We start from the raw sequence: 22,370 nt of genomic DNA on the forward strand, positions 1-22,370 counted from the left end.
AAAATTCAAGGTAGCTATTATATAAGCTAAATATGTTTTTACCCTAGTTAGTTTTGTTTTGTAGTTTGCTTATAGATGGTTTAAGGATTGCCTGCTAATGTTTTAAAGAGGTATTGCTTTAAGAACACAACCTGGGTCAACATAAGATAAGGAGTTATCACCTACAGGATAGAGAGATAAACATTAAAGCCCAGTGCTCTTAATATAAGGCTGTTAACTTATTTGCTAGATGTTTAAGATCAAGTTTTTAAAATTAGTTAAATTAAAAGGGCCAAGAAAACCAATATTCGGCTCTTGCCCTCTGAGTCAGTCTGAATCAGGGAATAGGGGACTTCTCCAAAGGGCTCTGCAACTCTAGGCCACATAACCTCCTGAGCAGGGAGATTAATGAGACCAGTGGAGGACAGAAAGCCAATCGGTACATTTGCTGTGAAGAGGAGGGTCATCAGAAGGGGGAGACATCCCTGATGCTTCCGAGGGAAGCCACATGGTCAAGCAAGGCCTGGACCCATCCTAAGGTAAATGGCACTAGCAGAACTGAGAAGCTGCTATGAAGTTCCCCGAGGACTCCCAGGGAAACTCAGCTGACTGTTGACAATAGATAAGAACAAAAGTCAGTTTGACTTGCTTCATCTTAAACACTTAGCAAAGACAGTTAAAGCCAAAGCACAGTTGTTCCTGGACATTTTAAATGATAATAATAATTAAATGTAACTTCCAAAAATAAGTAAACTGGAGGCTACAAAAGAGATTCTCAGACAGGAATGTCTGATAACTATTAAAAGGAACTGCCAGAGTAGTTTTTAGTTTAAGGCCCACAGATATTCCTAACCTACACAGGTAGGTTTGGTGTTTGCTAGTATGGTTATCCAGCCCTAAGTAGCAGAATTAAAGGTTTCTCTATTAGACACAGGTCATACTAATAAAAGGATTTCGCAAGATCAGATGACATTAAATTATTAGACTATATCTTAAAGGAAAAGGACATCTGTAAACCTAAATGTTAGTTGTTGTGTTTACATCCCTGACATTTCTGGCAAGGTGACAAAGGTCCTTAAAGATTTACATGCTCAGATAGAAGCCATGTCCTCAGCAACTTTGTCGTGGAAACAATATCTTAGCTCCTGGTTCTTGGTACCTCCTGGTGAAAAACATTGTTATTCTCTGTCTTGGCCATTATACTCATTGGCATATTCCTGTGCTGTGACATTTATTGCTGCATTAATATGGTTCCAGTAAATTAATGAATTCTTGTTTCTCTTATAGACCACCTATCCCTCGAATGGCCCTCCAGCCTAATACTTCTCAATTGGACTTTTATCATGGACCACTCGATAGACCCGATTATTAAAGGGGGACTCCAAACTGCTTGCCCCACACCGTCCCTTTTCAGCCTGAAGAAGCCGGAAAGATCCTCTTTGCCCCCCTTCCTTATCAGCAGTAAGGAGTTCCCAAATTAGAGGGGGGAATAAAGCCAGATTTTAAGTTAGGTAGTCAGTGTAGTTAGATAAATCGGGGTCTAATACCGAGTGGAATCTAAAATGGAGGCCATGCTGAAAATGATTCCAGGGAACGCAAAACAACTCATAAAATGTGAAACCCTTCAATAATAGTGATGCATTACTTTTAAGATTAAAAGTAGTCAGAAAAAGGAGTGGGGAATGTAAGGGTAAAAGAAATTGAAGTTAAAGCGTAAAAGTTAAAGGGTAAAAGACCGGGTGTTGTAAAAGTTTCTAAGCTGCAAGGTCTGAGTTAAAATGTAAAGGAGGTATTGTTAGGTTTCTATGCTACCTGCAAAACCTGAAATTTCTGTAGCTGTTAAGACAATGCTTAGAACCGCCCAGTAAACATTTCCCCTGGCTGCTTGGTTATTTAATAACTGAAGGGCTCTGTGTGGTCGCACGTAGGCCTTGCAGGGCCTAAACCAATCAGTTTAAATGTGTACTCTCCTTAGGAATGACCTATCACTCCAGCCTGACCTGTTCCCACCAATGAATGAACTAATCATGTTTAGGAGTTGTTGTTCAATTTTCCCGCGCCTCATGATGATTTGTTCTGATGTATACAAAGCCTTCTGCCCTCCCCAAAAAGTGTACTTAAGCAGTGCTCAGCCCCTGCTTGGGGCTCTGGGCTGCTTTCCCTTCTTGAGTGGGCACGGAGCCCCAGCATGCTGGTTCAATAAATCCCCTTCTGCCAATTGCATGAGTGGTCACTTGGTGGTCTCTTTCTCCGACGTTTCGCGGGACCCTTACAGTGTTGAGGATGGAACCTAGTACTTCATATGTGTTAGGCAAGCACTCCACCACTGAGCCACAACCCCAGCCTGAGCAGTGGTTCTTAACCAGGAGTGATTTGCCCCCTAAGGGGTCCCTTAGCAAATCTAAGGATGTTTTTGATCATTGTAACTGGAGTGTGGGGTATTCCTGGCACTCAGTCGGCAGAGGCCAGGGATGCTGCCAATCTCCTTGCAACACTCAGGACAGAGTCCACCAACAAAGAGTTATCTGAACCAAGATGTCAACAGGGCTGAGTGTGGGAAACACTGAACCTGAGTAAGACCTTGGAAGGTGACTTCAGCCACCTATCCAGCCTCTGGTAGGACACGCAGGTAAAAAGGTTTCTCCCTCCCTCCCTCTCCCACCCTATGCCCTCAGAAAGCAACAAGAACAAAAGGTTTCTGCAGAGGCCCAGTTGGGGCCTCTCCCTACTTAGCTCTGTGACCTGGGGCAAATCAAGGAGCCTCTCACACATCTCTCTCTCCTCTTCCGGAAAAACAAAGATAACTACTCTCACTGCATAGTAAGCCTTGAAGTCATCGCCCTTATCCACCACCCAACATCAGGATTCCTTCCCTGTTTCTCACGTCTGTCCCTCCTACAGTTCCCTGAGTGGCTTCATTTGAAAATAGCTACTCAGAAGAAGCTGCATGCCCTCTGGAGACCTGAGGGCTCTCCCTGGAGCTCTGGGCAAGTCCCACCAACCCCGCTCCCTCCCTGCCCTCCAGGACTCACCCACAGGGTCCACAAGGTCGATGTGGTCCACAAAGTCCCGCTTTCCCAGGTAGACGGTAAGCTGGGGAGGAGAGGCAGGGGTGCATTAGAAGGTAAAGGCAGGAGGGCACAGGCCCTGGAGCAAACCTTGGGATTTGCTAAGATTCAGACACCCAACCCCAACCCTTATTCAAATCTCAGTGGATCAGGCCTGGGCGGCACATGCCTGTAATCACCTGTATCTCAGCTACAAGGGAGACTTAGATAAGAATCACAAGTTCAGCTGGGTGCGGTAGCTCACACCTATAATCCCAGCAACTCAGGAGCCTGAGGCAGGAAGATCACAAGTTCAACAATTTATCCAGACCCGTCTCCAAATATTAAAAAAAAAAAAAAAATTAAAAAGGTTTGGAGATGAGGCTAGGGTTATGGCTCAGCGGTAGGGCACTCGCCTAGCACGTGCAAGGCCCTGGGCTCGATCCTCAGCACCACAAAAAATAAAGATATTGTGTCCAGCTACAACTAAAAACTAAATATTAAAGGGGAAAAAAAAGGTTTGAAGATGTAGTTTAGGGGTAGAGCACTTGCTTAGAAAGCAGGAGGCCCTGTGTTCAATCCCCAGCACCTCAAAAGAAAATTTAAAAAATCACCACGGGACTTGTAGCCCTGCTCTAGCCTTAATGCTAAGAATAGCAAATCCCTGCAAAACTTTAAAAGCAACTCATCTCCAAAAACCCGATGAAGGAGTTATTTGTTCCCATTTTGCAGATGAGGCCACTGAGGCCTAGAGAGGTCTTCATGCCAAATAACCATTGAGAGAGGAGGAGCCATGGCAAAGCAAGCAGCCAGGGGCAGTGCTGGAGTATGAGGGAGGTAGGGGGCCTGGGTAGGGCCCCAGGGGCACTGACACTAGTCCTGCGCTCTTCAACTGCTCCTCCCATTGCAGCCCGGGAGAGAGCCACTTAGATGAGCAAAGCCAGTTTCCACTCAGTAACCAGCCTGCGGGAAGGACCTGCATGCCAGAGTTCCATGGCCCAGAGATGAATCCCTGAGTCCCGGTGATTCCACCCCCATTGTATTTCCCAGATCCCTCCCTCTCCATCCCCACAGCCATCCTTGCCTAGGGGACTTGACAGATAGCCCCCCTCGCTCTGAGCTCTGGGCTGCTCTCCCCTCCTTAGCTGACTGGTTGTTGTAAAATGCAAATCTAACCATGCCACTTCTGAAAACTGAGAAACCTCAGCGCCCAGAGATAAGGATGATAAATGGCTTTCATTCCAAGTGCCAACTCTGATGGATTGGTGGAGGCTGCCCAGGGGCCTGGATTGAAAAGAAATGCAAAATAAATCCTGGCACAGTGGGAAAGGGTGAAAAGGGAGGGGTGATGTCTGCTGTGGGCACCGAAGGGGGATGTGGACGTGCACGTGGCTATTTGCCACCCAGGCCAGGAGTCAAGCTCCAAAGCCCAGCCACAGGACTCCCGTGACCCACCCTGCAGCTGCCCCATCCTCCGCTCCTGCTCCATCTCCGCAACCCAGGACTCAGCTGCCAGATGCCCCCTATGCTCTCCCAAGTCATGTTCCTGCCTTCCTTTCACTTCACCTTGCCTGGAAATGTGTCCCTTCTAGAGGAATCTGTCCCTAACCACCCAGGCTTGGTCCTGTAGCCCCTGGGAATCCCTGGATCTCACACTTGGCACTTCATACGGAAATGATCCATTTCCACGTCTGCCCCACCGTCTGGCTGTGAGCACTGTGCCTGATTCATCTCAGCATACCCAGCCCTGATCCCCACTGGCTCAGCCCAGACCTGGCGTGAAATGAAGCCAGTCATTATATCTGCGGAGCCGAGAGGAAACCAGGATGGAGCTTGGGGTCTGCGAAGGCCACCTCTCCCCGACCAGAGCTGAGGCTCCCTGAGGTCCAGGCAGAAAGTCCCTCAAAAGGGCCCCTCCCTGTTTGGATGGAGGGCTCCTGAGGACAGAGCTGTGTCACCCTGACAGGAAGCCATGGCTGCTCTGTCTCTGGGAGGTATGCGTTTCCATGGAAACACCATTGCTCCTCTGCCCAGGAAAGGACCTCAGAGTCCGGGCTCTGGGAGGAGCTGGGTCAGCCTGCCCGACTCACCTTTCCATTGGGGCTCGCCTTCTTGAACACTCTGTGGAGAGAAAGAGAGGTGAAGCCAGGGTTAGCACAGCCCCCAGGGGTGCTGCAGACCATCCCCACGCCCAATGCAGATGTGCCCTGGAGAGACTTGCAGGCACTTGGAGAGGTCAGGCGGTGCCCGGCGCCATCAGCTCTTGCCATCTGTACCCGACCTCCATCTAAGCCACAGTGGTTGCCATTACAGTCCTCCTGCCGCCCATTGGTCACAGGGAACCTCACAATGTGAGATGTCCCAGCTCACACACAGGCGAAGCCTCAAGGGCCCATAGGGTCTGAGCCACTGTCCCTCACCCCTCTCCTGCCTCCCTGCCCTTGCTGCTCTTCAAACCCACCAGGGTGATTCCTGTCTCGGGACCTTTGCTCTAGCACCTTCCCCTGCCCACAGGATGCTCACCCAGACATCGACCAGCCCAGCCCCACTTCAGCCTGCGCCTCCCCTACAAACCTCCCCTCGATCTGCTTTTCCTCCTCCCACATCATCGCTGTGACCTGCTACATAATTTCCTTGTGCACTCCATGCTGGCCTGTCCACTCTCCTGACATGCCTGCGTCCCAAGGACAGGGATCTTTGCCTCTTCTGCCCAGGCTCACATCCCAGGTGCCCACAATGGCACCTCTAACTGCTGGTCCCGGCGGCAAGCCTAGAAACACCAACTGAACAAGTGCACGATGAGTCGGTGAAGGAAGGAACTGCTGCAGGCGACTGAGACCCAGGGTGACCCCGCAGAGCGCCGGGCATCAGGCAGTGACAGACCCCCAACTCCTCAAATGCGCCGCATGCATCCAGAGCTCCTGCTGCCCATTCCCCCGCTGTGTCCGGGCCACCCGGTCCCCCCGCCGACTCTCCATCATCTAGCCCAGAACTTCTCAGGGTAACTTTGGGAAGGGAAAAGAGGAAAGAGAGAGACCAGGAGATGAGGTGTTGGAGGAAGGAGGGAGACAGGAAGAGAGAGGACAGGGACGTAGGCAAGAAGTAAGAGATGGAACAGAGGTAAACAGAGAGACGGTCACAAGCAGAGAGCTGGTCCACAGGGGGCTGAGAGGGACACCGGTCACCTAACCCCCAGCAGGAAGCCCAGGCAAAGGCCACCTCATCCCAACGCGGTGGCTCCTCCTCTGGGGGCCGGGGGTGGCTCTGTATGGCCTCTGTAGTCCTGGCCCCTGTTCCTCCTCTGCTCACTTCTGGGCCCCCAGGGACCACTGAGGGGTCAGAGCATCGCTTCATACACCCTCCACGGCTCCCCAGGAGCCCTAGGCTCTCCCCTCGTCATCAATATTTATCAGTGTTGGGAGTGTGAAGATGCCACAGTTGGCAGGGGTGTGATAATTGCTCAAGTGAGAAAAAATACAGATCACGTGGTTTGAACCAGCAGCTCCCAAGCCAGGCAGGACTAGGCCTGCAGAGGAGACCAGAAAAGTGGCTCAGTCCGCAGGGAACTCAGCTGTTTCCAGAAACCTCTGTCTTTCTCTACACCTAGGAAACCCAGGGTCTGAGGGAAAGGAGAAGCCACACACCCCTCAGGGCACGAATAACTGAGCCAGGGAAAGCCAGTCCAGTGACTGATGGGAAGGATAAGAGGTACCCAGCGGCACCCAAGCCAGGCTGGGAGGAGCAGTACTCAAGAAGGCAGGGAGAAAGAGAAGAAGGAGCTAGCATTTCTTGAGTATCTAATTATTCCTCATAATGGCCCTGTGAAATGGAGATGATAACCCTCCTTTTATAAATAATTAACTTGAGACTCAGAGAGATGCAGTAATTTGCCCAGGAACACACAGCAAACAAGGGACTAGATCAGGATCCAGACCTAATTCTGTCGGCCTGCCTCCAGAGGCTGGGTGCTTTATATCCAGCCCCACTGTTTCCTAAAGCAGGTGTTTTTATCAACATCAAGAATAACAGAAGAGAGGGGAAATGAGGACAGGAAAGGGGAAGGGAAGAAGAAATAAAAGAGTGAGTGGGGGTGAGGGGCAGAGTGGAGTGACCAGGGGCAGGAAGCACAGCCAGCAGTGGGGACTGTCCTGGCTCTCAGTCAGCATGGGGCCACCTCACTCAGGAAGCGGGACTCAGAGCTTCCTAAAACAACAGCAGCTGCTCTCATTCCCTGAGAGCATGTTTGTTATGGCCTGGACATCTCCAGGGATGTTTCCCAGAACACGGCTGAACTTCAAGACATTCCCATTTCAGAGATGCGGAAATTAAGGGTTAGAGAGGCGACTCACAGTCTGTCTCCAGAGCCCACGTCCCACCCCCTCCTTCACACCACCAAGCCCTCCCCCAAACTCCTCCAGCTTCCCACCCCCAACACCATCAGAAAAGAGGCCCCTGTGGGGTGATCCCAGTCTCCCAGGACCCCACAGTGCGACACCACACAGACCACTCTGCTGCTTGTTTTGAAGAACACAAGCTGGAGGTCAAAGCCAAACCCCAGGCCAGGTGCCCGCCTGGGATCCAGTGGCTTGGAAGGCTGAGGCGGGAGGATGGAAGGTTCGAAGCCGGCCTCAGCAACTTTGCGAGGCTGTAAGCAACCTAGTGACACCCCGACTCAAAAAATAAAATAAAATGGGCTGGGGATGTGGCTCGGTGGTTATGCGCCCATGAGTTCAATTCCTGGCACAAAAAAAGAAAAGATAAAGAAGAAAAAGAAACCAACCCCAGGTTGTGGGAGACTGGGCTTGGTCCCTGCAAGTCCCCTCTGCCCCTCAGCCTGATCCATAGCCAGAGCAACACCAGCAGTGTTCTGGCTGACCAAGGCTCACTGCAGACAGGAACAGAAATCAGCTGAGGAGGGGTACGACAAGGAGACAAGACTCTCACAAGGCTGCGCAGGCAGGCCGCCCGGGGGCTGCACTCAGGAACCGGGAAGCCATGGGCTCTCAGGTGGCCGCTCCCTCTCTCCACCTCTCCTCCGGGGGCTGCGTGTGCTCCCAGCTGCGCGGCTGTGGGGCGGCTGCTCCATTGTCTCTGTGGACCTGTGTCTCTGCTTACTCAGGGCTCTTCTGTTCCTCCATCCTTTCGGCTGCATGTGACTCACACCCCAACCCTGTTCCTTCTCTGCCTCTTGCTCAGCTTCCCGCTCCTAACTGGCTGGATGGCCCCATTCCAAATTGGTTAGCAATTGGTTAGCTTTGGTCAGGTATCTCACCCCTGGGCCAATCAGCCATGCCCAGGGTGTGTCACATGGTCCACGAGGTATGAGCAGAAGAGGGTCTGGTGAGGTCGTGTTTTCCAAACCAGGGGTTACGGCCCACTACCAGATAGTGAAATCAACCCAAGAGATTTTTGGTTTTTTAATGAACCAGAATAGAATAGAATAGAATACAGGCAGGAAGGATAAACAGATATGGCCATATTCACCAATATTCAGGTCCCCTCTAAGGCTGGGCCGAAGAAGTTCTGGCCAATGGTACAGGAGAAGTGTCACATGTCACTTCCAGGCAGATGCATTTAAATTTCAGTACATGAATCTCCATGCCCCTTATATTCATTTTCTATGGCTGCAATGAAAAATAACCACAACTTTGGGGGCTTAGAACAATATAAATTTATAACCTCTCAGTTCTGCAGTTCTGCAGTTCAAAATGGGTCTCACTAGGTTAAAATCAAGGTATTGGCAGGTTTGTTTCTGGAGACCTTTGGGTGAATCTGTTCCTTGCCCTTTGCAGCTTCTGGGGGCCGCCCAAACCCCTGCCTCGTGGCCTCCTTCCTCCGCCTTTAAAGTCAATAAAAGTGGAGGAGTTCTCACACTGCATCACTCCGACTTCCTCTTCGGCTCCCTCATCCCCTTTTAAACATTCTTAGTGTTACACTGAGCCCATCTGAATAATCTAGAATAATCTCCCTCTTGTAGGTCAATGGTTTAGCAACCTTAATTCTACATGCAAGGGTCATAACTCTTTGTCATGCAACATAACCCATCCCCGGCTCATCAGACCTTCCAGTGTCCCTTTGTGCCTGTCAGGGAAAGGGCTACACCACAATGGACCCAGATGAAGTACCTTTTAAGACAGATTACCCAACAAATAGAACTTATAATTCTGTATGGTATGACTAAGCAATAGAATATAATACAGCACTGAAATTATGCTCTCATCTTTCATAATGCAGGGAAATGACTAAAATAGAATGTTAAGCAGAATAAATCTGGAATCAAAACAGAAACAGCATATTTAGCATTAAACTCAACTTTTTTTTTTTTTTTTTTTGGTGCTGGGTATTGAACCCAGATCCTCCTCGTATATGAGAAGCAAGCACTCTACCAACTGAGCTATATTCTCAGCCCTTTAAACTCAACTTTATATTCAATAAATACCCAAGAGAAAGAATGAGAAAACAATGTTATTAAGATGACAATACTCAAATTGATTTATGAAGACCCACATTAATCTATAAATTCAATGTGATCTTTATCAAAACAACAGCTGGATTTTTGCAGAAATTTGTAAACTGATCCTAAAATTCACATGGAAATGCAAGGGACCCAGAACAGCTAAAACAAACTTGGAAAAAAAATTGAACAAATTTAGAAGACTCACATGTCCTCACTTCAAAACTTAATGCAAAGGTACAGTAACCAAAACTGTATGGTACTTGCATATGAACATATAGATCAATAAAAGAGAAATGAGAGTTCAGAAAAAATTACATCTATTTATGATCAACTGATTGTGTGTGTGTGCATGTGCACGCGCTCACGTGCACACACACGGGATTAAACCAAGGAGTATTTTACCACTGGACTACATCCTCATCCCTTTTTTATTTTTTATTTTGGGACAGGGTCTTTTAAGTTGCCATAGCTGAGCTTGAACTTGCAATCCTCTTGCCTCAGCCTCCTGAGCAGCTGATATAATAGGCATACACCACTGTGCCTGGCCAGTCCATTGATTTTAACAAGGAAGCCAACACAAGTCAATAAGGAAAGAACAGTCTTTTCAACAAATGATAATGGTACAACTGGATATTTACCTGCAAAAGAATGAAGTTAGACCCTTACCTCACACCATATATAAAAATTAGATCAAAATGGATAAAGACTTAAGTGTAAAAATCACAACTACAAAATTCTTGGATGAAACCATAGGGGTAGATCTTCATTTCCTTGGATTAGGCAATGGTTTCTTAGATATAATACCAAAAGGACAAGCAACTAAAGAAAAGATAGATAAAATTAAAACTTTGGTGCTACAAAGGTCATTATCAAGAAAGTGAAAAGACAACTTGTAGAATAGAGAAAATATTTTCAAATAATGGTTATGAAAGGGTCTTATCAGGATATATACAGCACTATTACAATGTCAACAACAAATAGGTTCAATACCCAGCACCACTGAATAAATAAATAAATAAAAATAAAAATTGGCAATGGATTTATTTGCATAGACCAGTCTCCACAGAAGTGGCCAATAAGCCATGCAAAGATGTTCCTCAGCATCCGTCATCCTAAAAATGCAATTCAAAACCATAAGGTTTAATTCACACCCAGTAAGATGGCTGTGATAAAAAAGGACAATAACAAATGATGACAAGAACGAGGAGACGCTGAGCCTTGCGTATGGCTGGTGGGAATGCAAAGTGTGCAGCCACTTTGACAAATAGCTTGGCAGCTCCTCGGAGAACAAGACAGAGTTCACATGGCCCAGAAAGTCCACTCCCGGGACTTGGAAGAAATCAATTTCCATTGATTTTGGAAATTGGAAAGAAATGTCCACATAAGAAAAGAAAATGGAAATCGTGTCCACATGAAAACTTGTACATGAATATCCATAGCAGCAGCATCTAAAATAGCTATAAAGAGTGGGGAAAATTGCCAATATCCATTAACTAATGAATGTATTTTTAATGTGGCATATACATAAAATATGACTATCATTCAGCCATAAAATGGGACAGAATACTGACTCATACTACAACATAGACGAACCTTGAAAACATTATGCTAAGTGAACACAGCCAGATACAAAAGGCCACATAGTGTTGATTCCACCTCCATGAAATGTCTAGAGGAGGCAAATGCCTACAGACAGCAAGTGGATCAGCAATGGCCAGGAGAGGGGAGGGGTAGGGAGGAAGGTTCAGGATTTCTCTGGGAGAAGTGATGAAAATGTTCTGGAATTGAATAGTAGTGAGGGTTACACGACTTTGGGAACATGCTAAAACTCACCAAATTGTGCACTAAAAATGTGAATGTCATGGTGTTCTACCTCACGGTGGAAGGAAGGAAGAAAGGAAGGAAGGAGGAAGGGAGGGAGGGAGGGAGGAGAGAAAGGAAGGAAGGTAAGGAAATGTGCCTCTATGTTAACAGGATCTAAAGAGGACTCAGTCGCCCACCCACATCTTTATCTCTCTTAATTTCCTATGTTCTCCAGTGATCATAAATCACTTTGTAAAGATGCTGGAGCTCCCTTACAAGTTCTGCCCCAAACATTAAAGAAAGGAGAGTCTGGAAAAAAATTAGTAAGAGAAGTTAAAAAAAAAAAAAACTGGATCCAGACGTCTGAAAGCTTAGAGGTCAGAGTCTCTTGTATGGAATGTACAGCCCAGAGCCCCCAGGCCTGCAGCCACTGCCATCACCCCTGCCATCTGTCTTCTGCTCAGCCACCTCTTCCTGCAGGAAGCCTGCCCTGACTTCCCAGGCCTGGAAGGAGGCCCCAACTCCACACTCAGCATGTCTCTACTAGCAGCAACGTAATAGTCCATTCAATCCCCTCTGATGTGCTTTTATACAGAAATGAGAGTCGAGATCTTCTCTGCAGCATTGCCCCTGGGTCCCTGGGGTATAGCATGGTGCCTGGGACACAGCAGGTGCTCAATAAATACAGGTTGCTAATGAGGGGCCTCAAGAGAGGAGTGGAGTGTGGAGATGGAGGAAGATTAAAGGACAGTGGTGGTGACCCTCCCTCCCGGTGAGTGCCCTCCCTGGGTTTCTATGGTCTCACTTCCATCTCACTCTCTGGGATCAGCAGGGCTTAGGAAAGGCTTCACAGGGGCAGGGTCACAGCCACCTTCAGGCCGAGCCTCCACTGCAGCTGATACACACCAAACAGGCGCCTGCCTTGGTCAAAGCCACCCGTCTATCATTCCCTTAGCTCTAAACCTGCTCCAAGCCCTACCAGAACCGCAACCTGGGGAAACGAACATGACACAAGGCCAAGTCAGAGAAACCTACCAGGCACATGGACCACCAGCCAGGCATGTGCTGAGTGAGCCAAACACTTCACGCACGTTGCTGTATTGGTCCATCTAAGTTCTCCAGAGCAGAAACTCCAGATTCAGAGACGCCAAATTCCTTGTCCAAAGTCACAAGGTCAGGATCAGAAAACTCACAGACTCATTGATGGGACACCATCGAACAAACTATATCTTACTTAACACAGAAAACTCATCCTGGAAAGACTAGCCATGAACATCACTACCAGGGAATTGGGAGAGCACTAAGAACAATTCAGTCCTGTGTGAGAATAAAAAAAAAAAAAAATCCTGTGAATGTAATGAACATGGGAAGAACTTCAGCTTCACACGATCTTTAGTCAACGTCAGAAAACTCATCAGGAGAGAAATCAGATACCAGATCCTACTCTAAGTCTATCACAAATATTAACTCGTTTATTCTTTCAACTCCCCTATAAGGTGTACTACCATCATCCTATTTCACAGGTGAGAAAACTGAGCCACAGAGAGGTTAGGTAATTTGCCCAAGGTCAGACAGCAAAGTAGGGAGCAGAGCTAGATATTGGAGCTCAGGCAACCTGGCTCCAGAGACCAAGCTTTTAAACACTCCCAAGTATTGCCTGGGACATGGAATGTGGAGTTCTGCCTGAGAAGCCAAGAAAGACTTCAGGAGCAGAGGTACGATGAGGGGGATCTTAATGGACTCAGAGAGTGTGGAGGAGGTAACAGCTCTGCAGGTGAGGGCCTGGAGAGAACCGCTGAGTGCTGGGGAGAGGGTAAGTAGCTGGGTGTGGCCAGAGTGTGTCCTGAGAGCCCGGGAGGAGCCTCAGGGAAGGAGGGTAGGCTAAAATAAAAAGGTCCACTCCCTCCCCAGATAGTAACAGAGCACCTCTGGATGCTGACCCTGGCATAGGAGGGTAGAGGGGACTCGGAAGGACCTTGAGGATCAGGCTAAGGACCTGGGACCGCATCCAGCAGTCATTGGGGAGGCATGCACATTTGAGGGGTGGAGAGCCAATGGCCAGAACTTTATTTTGGATACAGAGATGGCTTCCCCCAGTGCTGGCCCTGAGAGCAGCCATGGCTCTGTTGGGTAGGGTGGGCACCATGCAAGGGGGCATTCACTCTCAGAAGCAGGTGCCCTACATTCTGACCTACTTTCCAGGGTGTGAGAACAGCCATCAGGGAACAGGGAGGCGTGAGGAGCAGGTGGCAGCAGAGGCAAAGAGGCTCTGAGAGGCCTTATGACACTCTCCCTGGGGGCAGGGTTATTTGTGTACAGGCTCATCCGCTCTGCCAGAGCGTCACAGCCCTCTGTCCCAGCCCTCCCCCTGACACAGCCCTGTCTGCCTGCTCACCTGCCTCTCTGGACGGCCCAGGCGGGGAGACAGGAAATGTCACCCCATTTCATACATTTCCGAACTCTGGGGAGCCATAGGGTTTTGTTTACAGAACAACCTGCTGTTTCCCAGATGGAGAAATCAAAGCCCGCGGGCCAGAGGTGTCTGGGGCGGCCTGGTACATGCAGAGCTGGGCCGAGAGGAGCACCCCAGGCTTCTGCTGCCCCTGGCCACTCTCCCCGACTCTGTCCCCCTTGGGCCTGCCCGGGGCTCCTGGGGCACAGGGTGGTGCCTGGAGGCCTGAGGGGTAAAGGTGAGCCCAATCTGGCCAAGTCCAGCTCCTGAGCTCTGGACTCCCGAGGGCTTCCAGGCAGAGCATGCGTGCGCACGGTCACTTTTCTGGCCGTGACCCAGATTCGTGAAGTTTTCAGAGGGTACAGATGAAGGAAAGAGGGAAGCCACCAGGAGGCCATGGACAGAGGTGAGGGCTACTTAAAGGAGCTTGGCCCATTTTCTGGTAACCTATGGAAATGGAGATGTGAAAATCAAAGGCTGGTAAAAATCTCACCAAGCGGCTGCCAGCTGGCTACCAAGGACCCACAGACGGCCCTGATCGCTGTTGAGCCTACCCGAGGGTCGAGAGGCAGGAAGGAAAGGCCGCGGAGGAAAGAGCCAGGAGCTGAGGCAGGCAGACCCCGCCTAGTCCTTCATGACCTTGGGACAGTCTCCCATCCTCTGAGCCTCGATTCTGGAGGATGGGGGGTGGCCTCCCACTTGGTGGTTGGGAATAATATTAAAACCTGGTAGCCAGCAGAGAACCAAAAAAGGGGAGCTGACATTATTACCATCATGACCATCATCACCCTGTCAGTCCCCGCCCTCCCCTAAATGTCCCTCAGGAGGCCCTGGGACAGGAGGCATGGCTATGTGGCCCCTGCTGGAGACAGGGAGGCCTTTTTAGCTGCCAGTCTCACATGGAAGGCACAGTTTGTGATGTTCTCTTCCCCATTTAGATCCCCACCTTCCAGAAATCCCCAGAGACATGCCCAGCCAGTCCTCATCCTGCCCTGCCCCTCCTTCCATCAGCGCTCTCCACGACAATGCTCACCAGCTTCCCAACTGTCACCAAGAAGCATCAGAGCTCCTGCCCTGACTCCTCCGTCCCCACCCCCCAGGCTTGGCTTCTCCCTCCCTCCCTCCATTCATCCTTCTTCTTTCTTTTTTTTTCTTTTTAATTGTTTTTTTAGTTGTAAATGTCTTTCTTTATTTATGTATTTATATGTGGTGCTGAGGATTGAACCCAGGGCCTCGCACATGCCAGGCAAGCACTCTACCACTGAGCCACAACTCCAGCCCCTCATCCTTCTTATTTCTGGACACATTTCTGGACTCCCTTTTCTTCTTCCTTTTATTTTCCAAAAAGCTGGGCATTGCTCTTCCCTGCAGGAGATCCAGGTCCCAATGGCCCGTGTGTGTACCCAGGCACCAATGCTCAGGATGGAGGGGGGATGGGGGGACAGACACTCCACAAACAGAATTCTCCCCCAGAAGCAGAGTGTGTGATGTGCCCAGCTGAGCTCTGGCCTAATCAGTCCCTTACCCTCCCCCTCCCCACTGTCCCCTTGGCATCCACAGGGGCCTGCACATTGCTGCTCCTTAGTGGACACTATGGAACTGGAAGAATGACAAACTCTAGAGAGCAGGAACTGCATCCTCCTTCAGTCATTATTTTTCTTGGTACACAGTAGGTGCTTAATAAATATTTTGAATGAGTGAAGAAATGAACCAACCAGAGCCAAACTCTGAGCTCAAAGCTGGGGAAAAATGGGACCTGGACCAAAAAATAAATTAGAGGCGGCAGCCTAATCACCAGGATGACGCACAGCCTAGGCAGGAACCTGTAGAGACCAAGTGCACCCGACAGCCCATCGCCAAACCAGCAGGAAGATTTTATTTAAAGGGGGTTGGGCCAGGTGAGGTGGTGCATGCCTGTAATCCCAGCAGTTTGGGAAGCTGAGACGGGAGGGTTGCAAGTTCAAGGCCAGCCTTAGCAACTTAGAGAGGCCCTGTCTCACAATAAAAAAGGGGGGGGGGGGCTTCTGGGCACAGCAGAGCACATCTGTAATCCCAGCAGCTCAGGAGGCTGAAGCAGGAGGATCACAAGTTCAAAGCCAGCCTTCAAGCAATTAAGTAATGCCCCAAGCAACTTAGTGAGACTCTGTATCAAAAATTAAAAATAAATAAATAAAAAGGGCTAGGGATGTGGCTTAGTGGTTAAGCTCTCGTGGGTTCAACCCCTGGTACCAACAAAAATAAAAAGCAGACATGGGGAGTGGTTTGAGGGGGGTTAACTTTTGCCAGTTTAAATGTACAAGCTTGTTGGTGTGTAAAATAACATAGTATAGTATATTAGAACAATACACTAGTTCAGAAACATTACTTCTTTCCTGTGTTACTGTGGATCCTCTGGGGGCTCATCTCATATCAGCTGTTCCGTAGGTGGGTCAGGCTGCTGAGAGCTCTGTGCCCAGGGCCTTTGCACGGACTGAGGCCTAAGGCCCGAGTGATGGCTCTTTTCCTGAGAAAGAAGTGGGGGGGCATGCCCTTTATTTAGCCAGATATGGTCCCTGTGGTGGCTTGGAGCTGGCTTGTCCAGATCTTTAAGAGATGACTGTCACCAGATTTTTAGGAATTTTTTAGTTAGTTGTTACACAAAGTCATTATCAGTGGTTCTCAACGAGGGAGAAGAAATTTGAGTTTGCACCCAAGGGGATATTTGGCAATTTCTGGAGACAACATGGAGGTCTTGTCTTGGGGGAGTGTTCCCCCAGCCTCTAGCAAGTACAGGCCAGGATGCTGCCTGCATAAGGCACAGAGCACTAGTCCCTGGGCCCCAACAAAGGATCTCCAGCCCAAGTGTTAACAGTGTGGATGTTGAGAAATCCCAGTAAACACAATTAATTAAAGCACATTAAAAACAAAGGGAATCATGCTCAAGCTTATCACTCCCTAATGACCCTATGGGATTTCCTATTATCTTCTTTGAGGTTCCCTATGTCTATGATAGCTGTGGGGTGGGGGGCGAATCCTGTGTAATGGTGTCTCCTGTGCTCCTCAAATCCATGCTCAATAGCCTCACACTGAACAGGCATCTGCGGCAGGAGTATTTACACCACAGAAATTGGCAAATGCTGCAATCCCTCCACCTTCCTTTTTTTCTCCAAAGGGCCAGCTGCTACCAGCATACCACTGAGTGTCACTTTAAGGACAGAAGAAAGTTCACAAGCCTTCCCAGTTTCTAGTCCGGTGATCGGCTTAGCACCAGCCTGCTCTGCAGTCTGAAACAAGAACCTGAACATGGCCCTGGGCACAGACTCCACACCCCCCCACATACACACACCCCACCACACACCGACAGACACCACACCCACCACACACACACACACAGACCATGCAAACCAGATACTCGTTCACATCCACATAGGCATGTCACAGACACACCACACGCGCCACACCACAAGTGTCTTTTGATGCTTCACACTTCACACATGTACACCACACATAGCACACCCCCAAATGCTAAACATTCCCCATGCACACACATCACACTTGCACAATACACACGCCACACAGACACACAGACACTCCCCCAGGAGCCCTCTGCCCAGTGGAGGAATCACTTGAATGACCAGAGAAACAGAAAAGAACGTCAGTCCACCTGACTGCGCTCCTTGATGTCCAGGCCCTCGTACTCCTCCACACCCTCTGTGTCTACCCTTCCCCACACCTTTCCCTGCTAAGATGACATTCTCAACATTCGTCCAAAAGGCACAGAGTCAGGTGACCCCATTTCAGTACCTCTGGAACCCCTGGCCAAGTGGTTCTTCAGCCCTGCTCCATGTCCAGCTCTCAGTAGCTCCAGAGCTGAATCTGGCCTCCGCCACCTTCCCAAGCCCATGGCAAGCAGTACCCTGGGAATTCCAGCCACAAGACCACTTCTACTGCCACCAGACCTGGTACGCCCAAATCTCCATCTCCAGCCAGGTCCTCTCTGACCCCACGCCCACAAGCAACAGGACATCACCACTTGGAAGTCCCCCAACTCCTCAGACAAATCCCAACAAACTTCCTCCCCATGGGGCTCCCCTGTGCTCCCTGTCCCTGCCCATCCCAGAGGTGGCACAAAGGAAGTGCTCAATGTACATCTCAGGGATCAAGAAATAATGATGCAAATCCCACAGCGAGAAAAACAGCATCAGCTTCCCGGTGAGGCCGATAGGAAGTCTTACCCCATTTTGCAGCTAAGATCCCTGAGATTCTGTGGCGTTCCAGGGCCAGCCCTGGAGCAGAGCAGAGCAGGGTCCGCAGGGTGCAGGGTGGCCTGTCAGACCCAGAGCTGGGGACTGCAGGCAGCAGCGGCCAGGCCAGGGCCAGCCCTGCAGATCGCTCTCCCCAGCCCTGAGCGAGGGGTAAGCTACAAAGAAAAGGAAAAGGCGTTCCTGATACGCGTCCTGTTTCCTCTCCTCCTCTGGGCTTCTCGAGCCGAGGAGGGCGGATGTCTCTGGGCTGGCAGCACTTGGCCTGTGCAGGGACAGGCCACGGTGAGGGTCTATCTCCTGGACCCCTTTCTACTCCAGCAGTGTGGTCTGTGTGAGGCTGGAGCTCACTGGCATGGCTCCTCAAGCTTCCTTCCCCGGTCCCAGGGAGCCTCAGCTCTTTATCTTCAGCCAGCACCTCCTGTCCAGGAGTGTGCCACAAAGGCACCTCCCCAGGAAGCCCTCCATGTCACCCTCACTTGCCACCCCACAGAAGCCAACTCCCTAGCTGCCCAGCTCATTCTGTGCCTATTGCCTGTGGCCTGGGCTCTCCATGAATCAGGCAGGGAAGGAGGTCCCAAGGCAGAGGTCATCAAATGAGGTTTCTTTAGTGAGAGAACAAAAAGGGAACCCCCTCATCAGACAGGGGTCCTTCCCGAGGGCAGCGGTCAGGTCTCACATAGGGATCTCTCTAAGGGAGTGGCCATGACTCCTCCATCAGACTAGATAAAGGTGATGCCTTATTCTTCAGACAGGGAAGTGCCAGGGCACAAGATGACCATGTCCCTCCATGTGACAGGGAGTCCCAGAGAACAGAAGCCATGTTCCCCCATTACACAGGACCCTCTCTCTCCTGGAACATAGGGCCATGCCTCCTCCTTCAGAAAAAGCTCTTAAAAAGCACAGTCACCATCTGCTGCCCCCACAGCATTTCCCAGATCAGACGTCAGCTCAGTCTGAGACACCGAGGTGGGCTACCCTCTAGGGCAGACCTGGGAGGGGTCTTTCCCCCATCTTTCCCTGCATAGGATCCTATGCCAACTTCCCATCCCTGCCCTCAACTGAACACAGCTTCCATGCCATACTTAAGACAGCTTCATGTCTGGGTGGAGGTCAGAGACTCTCTATTTTAATCAGGACCAACAACTTCTAGAGAGATAGCTATGGGGCAGCTGGGGGATCCTGACAAGAGGACACCAAGATCACTCCAAGCACTCAGTCTGGCCTCAATGCAACCAGGTGTGTGGCTTGGATGGATCTCTACGTGTGCCTTGGATTCGTCTCTATGGAGAAAACCCTTCCCCTGCGGCCATCCCACCTCCAAACCATGCTGGCAACCCCTCCTGGTTACAGAGCAGCCTGAAGCATCAGGCAGAGGATAGAATAGGGCCCTTCCTGGATCCTGCTTTGAGGACAACACTGGCCTTCCCTGGGTGCTGTCCTGAGATTGGTCCAAGCAGCTCCACAATCATCTTCCCTACTCATACCAGCTCCTGGGAGCTGCTATTAGTTAGCATCGATCCGCAAAGTGCTTTGCTGACACTTTTTATGAACTCAGCCTCACCCAGTCCCAGGAGGCTGGGAAGAAGAGGCAGAAACTAAGACCCAGGAGCCCAGGCCACTGGATTGAGCCAGGGAGTTGCTGAGCTAGCATTTGAGGTCTGTTCCAAGGGCTGTAGATGAAGCACTTACCTAGCATGTGCAAGGTCCTGGGTTCAATTCCCAGTGCCCAGAAAAGAAAAGGAAAAAAAAAAGGATGAAATCAAATCCCAAGAGCAAAGTCCAAACAAGCCCAGAGCCAGCACTGTGTAAATGTGAGCTGAATGCACATCTACTGAATAGCAAATTGATTGGACTTCGGTAAAAATCTGAGTGCATATTTTTATTCAGAAATTATTATTATTAGCTCAGCCCTGTGGTACACACCTGTAATCCTAGTAACTTGGGAGGCTGAGGCAGGAGGATCACACATTTGAGGCCAGCCTCGACAACTTGGTGAGACTCAAAATAAAAATTTAAAAAGAGCTGTGCATGTGTCTCAGAGGTACAGCACCCCTTGTCCCATCCCCAGTACTGGGAAGGGGGGAAAAAAGGAAAGAAAAAAAAAGATGAAGAGAAGACATCATTATTATTGTTGTTGTTGTTGTTGTTAATAGTGATATTTAAGTGTTTAATACAAGCCAAACACCATTCTAAACACTATATTAACCCATTTAATACAAGAATCCTGAAAGTAGATAATCATATTAACTCTATCCAACGTATGCTCACTTGATATACTCCTATTATACCCAACTGGAAACTAACACAGAGAGGTTAAATACTTTGCCCAAGGTCACAGGGCAGGAAATAGAAAATGTAGGTAGCTCAAACCAACTGCTTAATAGATTAACAAGTAAAAACAGGGCTGGGGTGCACCTCAGTGGGAGAATGCTTGCCTAGCATATGGGTTGGATCCCTATTATATTCCTTGAAAGACACAATTTATCCTAAGTGTGTTCCAAACAAAACATTCATGATTCCACACCCTGTGGTCTAGTTTAGGAGGTAAGAGGTAATACTACTCCAAAAGAGTATTAGCAATATAAAACATGCTTTTCACACATCTTAAAATCATAGTTATCCTTCTTTTGAAACTTTCAACTGAGTGATTTTTATTTGAATTTAGGAAAAAAATTATTCTTATTATTTTAAGATTTATCATTAATTGTTCATGGGCTGGGAGCTTTGCCTGTTCACTGTGTTTTATCTTGAGGACAACTTGGGGTGGGGGTAGGTGTGGGCAGCCAGTCTGAATAATTTCACGTTCTCCTTCCTGAGAGCGGACAGAGAGGCTCTGATTGTCACTCTCGTAGTGACCTGAACATAGCCCTAGTCCCAAAAGTTTGAGGATATGTCTTCAGACATAGGCATGTCGCCCCATGGATTGAGCTACACTCACCTGTTTCTTTGATGTTATTACCCCTTTGCCCCATTTGGGATAGAATGTTCCATGGAAACTCCCTTTGTGTGTCCCCTTCTCTTGCTCTGCCTTTGGGTGTGGCCTTCCTAGATGTCAGTCAACCTGCTGACAGTGGACATCATGAAGCTAGACTCAACCCCCTGAAACCTGACCCCTGGCCTCATTTGAATGGTTTCTCCTCAATAAAAGGGTCAGCGCGTGCTGGCTCTCTCTTTCTGCGGACCCTTAAGGTCAGAGGAGCCGTCACAGGACCCCAAAGAAAAAGGTATCTCCGTCTCTTGTGTGGTTATTTCGTGCAGCCCAGTTCCCCTGGAGTCACCCTGAGTGTTTCTGTCGTGAGGAGTGAGACAGGTAGGCATTATCCCCATTTTACAGAACTGGAATCTGGGCCCCACAGATGGACAGAGATGAGGCCACAGTCAGCCAACAACTTCCAGGAGGCAATGCCAGCCCATCGGCCCCAAAGCCCCTGCTGCTCCCTCTGCCCATTATGTATCCTCTGCTCTCAGAAGGTGGCCTGGGAGGCCAGAGGTCACAATGGGAATGGCCAGCATCAAAGTGCTCAGGCAGCCTTCCATCAGGCCTAACCACAATGCAGGGAGCCCTGGGAGAGGGAACTCCAGCCCCCCTCCCTGGTAGAAGGCCCCTATCGCTACACTCTCCTATTACCCCAGTAGAGGTTGTGAGAAGCCTGCCAAGATCCATTTGGGTGTTTTCCCTCTGGGGTAGGAGAGCCTCCAGGGCAGGGAAAGTGGTCAGCACAGACAAAGTGCTTCAGAAAGGGCTCAGCCAGGGCAGGCGGGCCTGCGGCATCAGGGTCCTGCACTTTGGCCCTGGCACCGAGCTAAGTGGTGATGATGCTAACCAGCACCACAGCAAACGGACTTGCTGGGTGGCCTTGGGCAAGGTCCCTGTCCCTCGAGGCTTCAGAGGGCTCACCAGCTCTTGGTGGGAGCCTGGGCAGCTGAGAGGAGATAATGGGCATGAGGAGTCTGGGGAGGACAGTGCTGGACAGAGAGGAAGGCCTGGTAGTAGGACAAGGCTGACCTATGGAGCATTTTTTAAGAAACGCATACACAGGCCTGCAGGTGATGGGGTGCAGGGAAGCCGGCCAAGGGCTGTTGCACCCGGTGAGGTGCCATGCGGGAGAGGAGCATTCTGGGGTATCTCTGGACCTTTCTCCAAACCACACCCTTGACTTGGTAACAGACACCCTCCACGCCCACCCTCACACCTTGCACCTACTCCTCCTACTACCCCAGTAGAGGTTGTGAGAAGCCTGCCAAGAGGAGCAGAGCTGACCCCTTATTAACTGCCAACCCATCTGGAGTGACAACCCCAGAACCAGCTCTGCTGCCCCGGCCCAAGACTCAGGTCATTGGTTCCCAAACCCCAGGGAGAGCTGCGCACTTGGAAAAGGAGGTGGAGA

The 22,370-nt window shown here is 49.7% G+C and overlaps 1 protein-coding gene across 4 annotated transcripts in view; it reads right to left on the bottom strand.

The window, feature by feature from the left end:
- Arrb1 (arrestin beta 1) overlaps nt 1–22,370 on the bottom strand; it is a 95,400-nt gene that overhangs the window by 30,012 nt on the left and 43,018 nt on the right. For 2 of the 4 annotated variants that reach the window (XM_046441991.1, XM_046441990.1), the window contains exons 1-3: nt 13,682–13,749; nt 5,117–5,147; nt 3,012–3,072 (exon numbers count right to left, since the gene is read on the bottom strand). In XM_046441991.1, coding sequence (XP_046297947.1) covers nt 3,012–3,072; nt 5,117–5,147; nt 13,682–13,734 — 145 coding nt within the window. In that variant the 5' untranslated portion in view covers nt 13,735–13,749. Of the gene's footprint in view, nt 1–3,011; nt 3,073–5,116; nt 5,148–13,681; nt 13,750–17,952; nt 18,620–22,370 lie in introns of those variants that run through there. The other 2 variants (XM_046441993.2, XM_046441992.2) reach the window with 2 other exon arrangements.

This window comes from Marmota monax, unplaced genomic scaffold (assembly GCF_021218885.2).
Source record: "Marmota monax isolate L192 unplaced genomic scaffold, Marmota_monax_Labrador192_F-V1.1 WCK01_AAM20220418_F8-fsc00068, whole genome shotgun sequence".
Lineage (NCBI taxonomy): Eukaryota > Metazoa > Chordata > Mammalia > Rodentia > Sciuridae > Marmota > Marmota monax.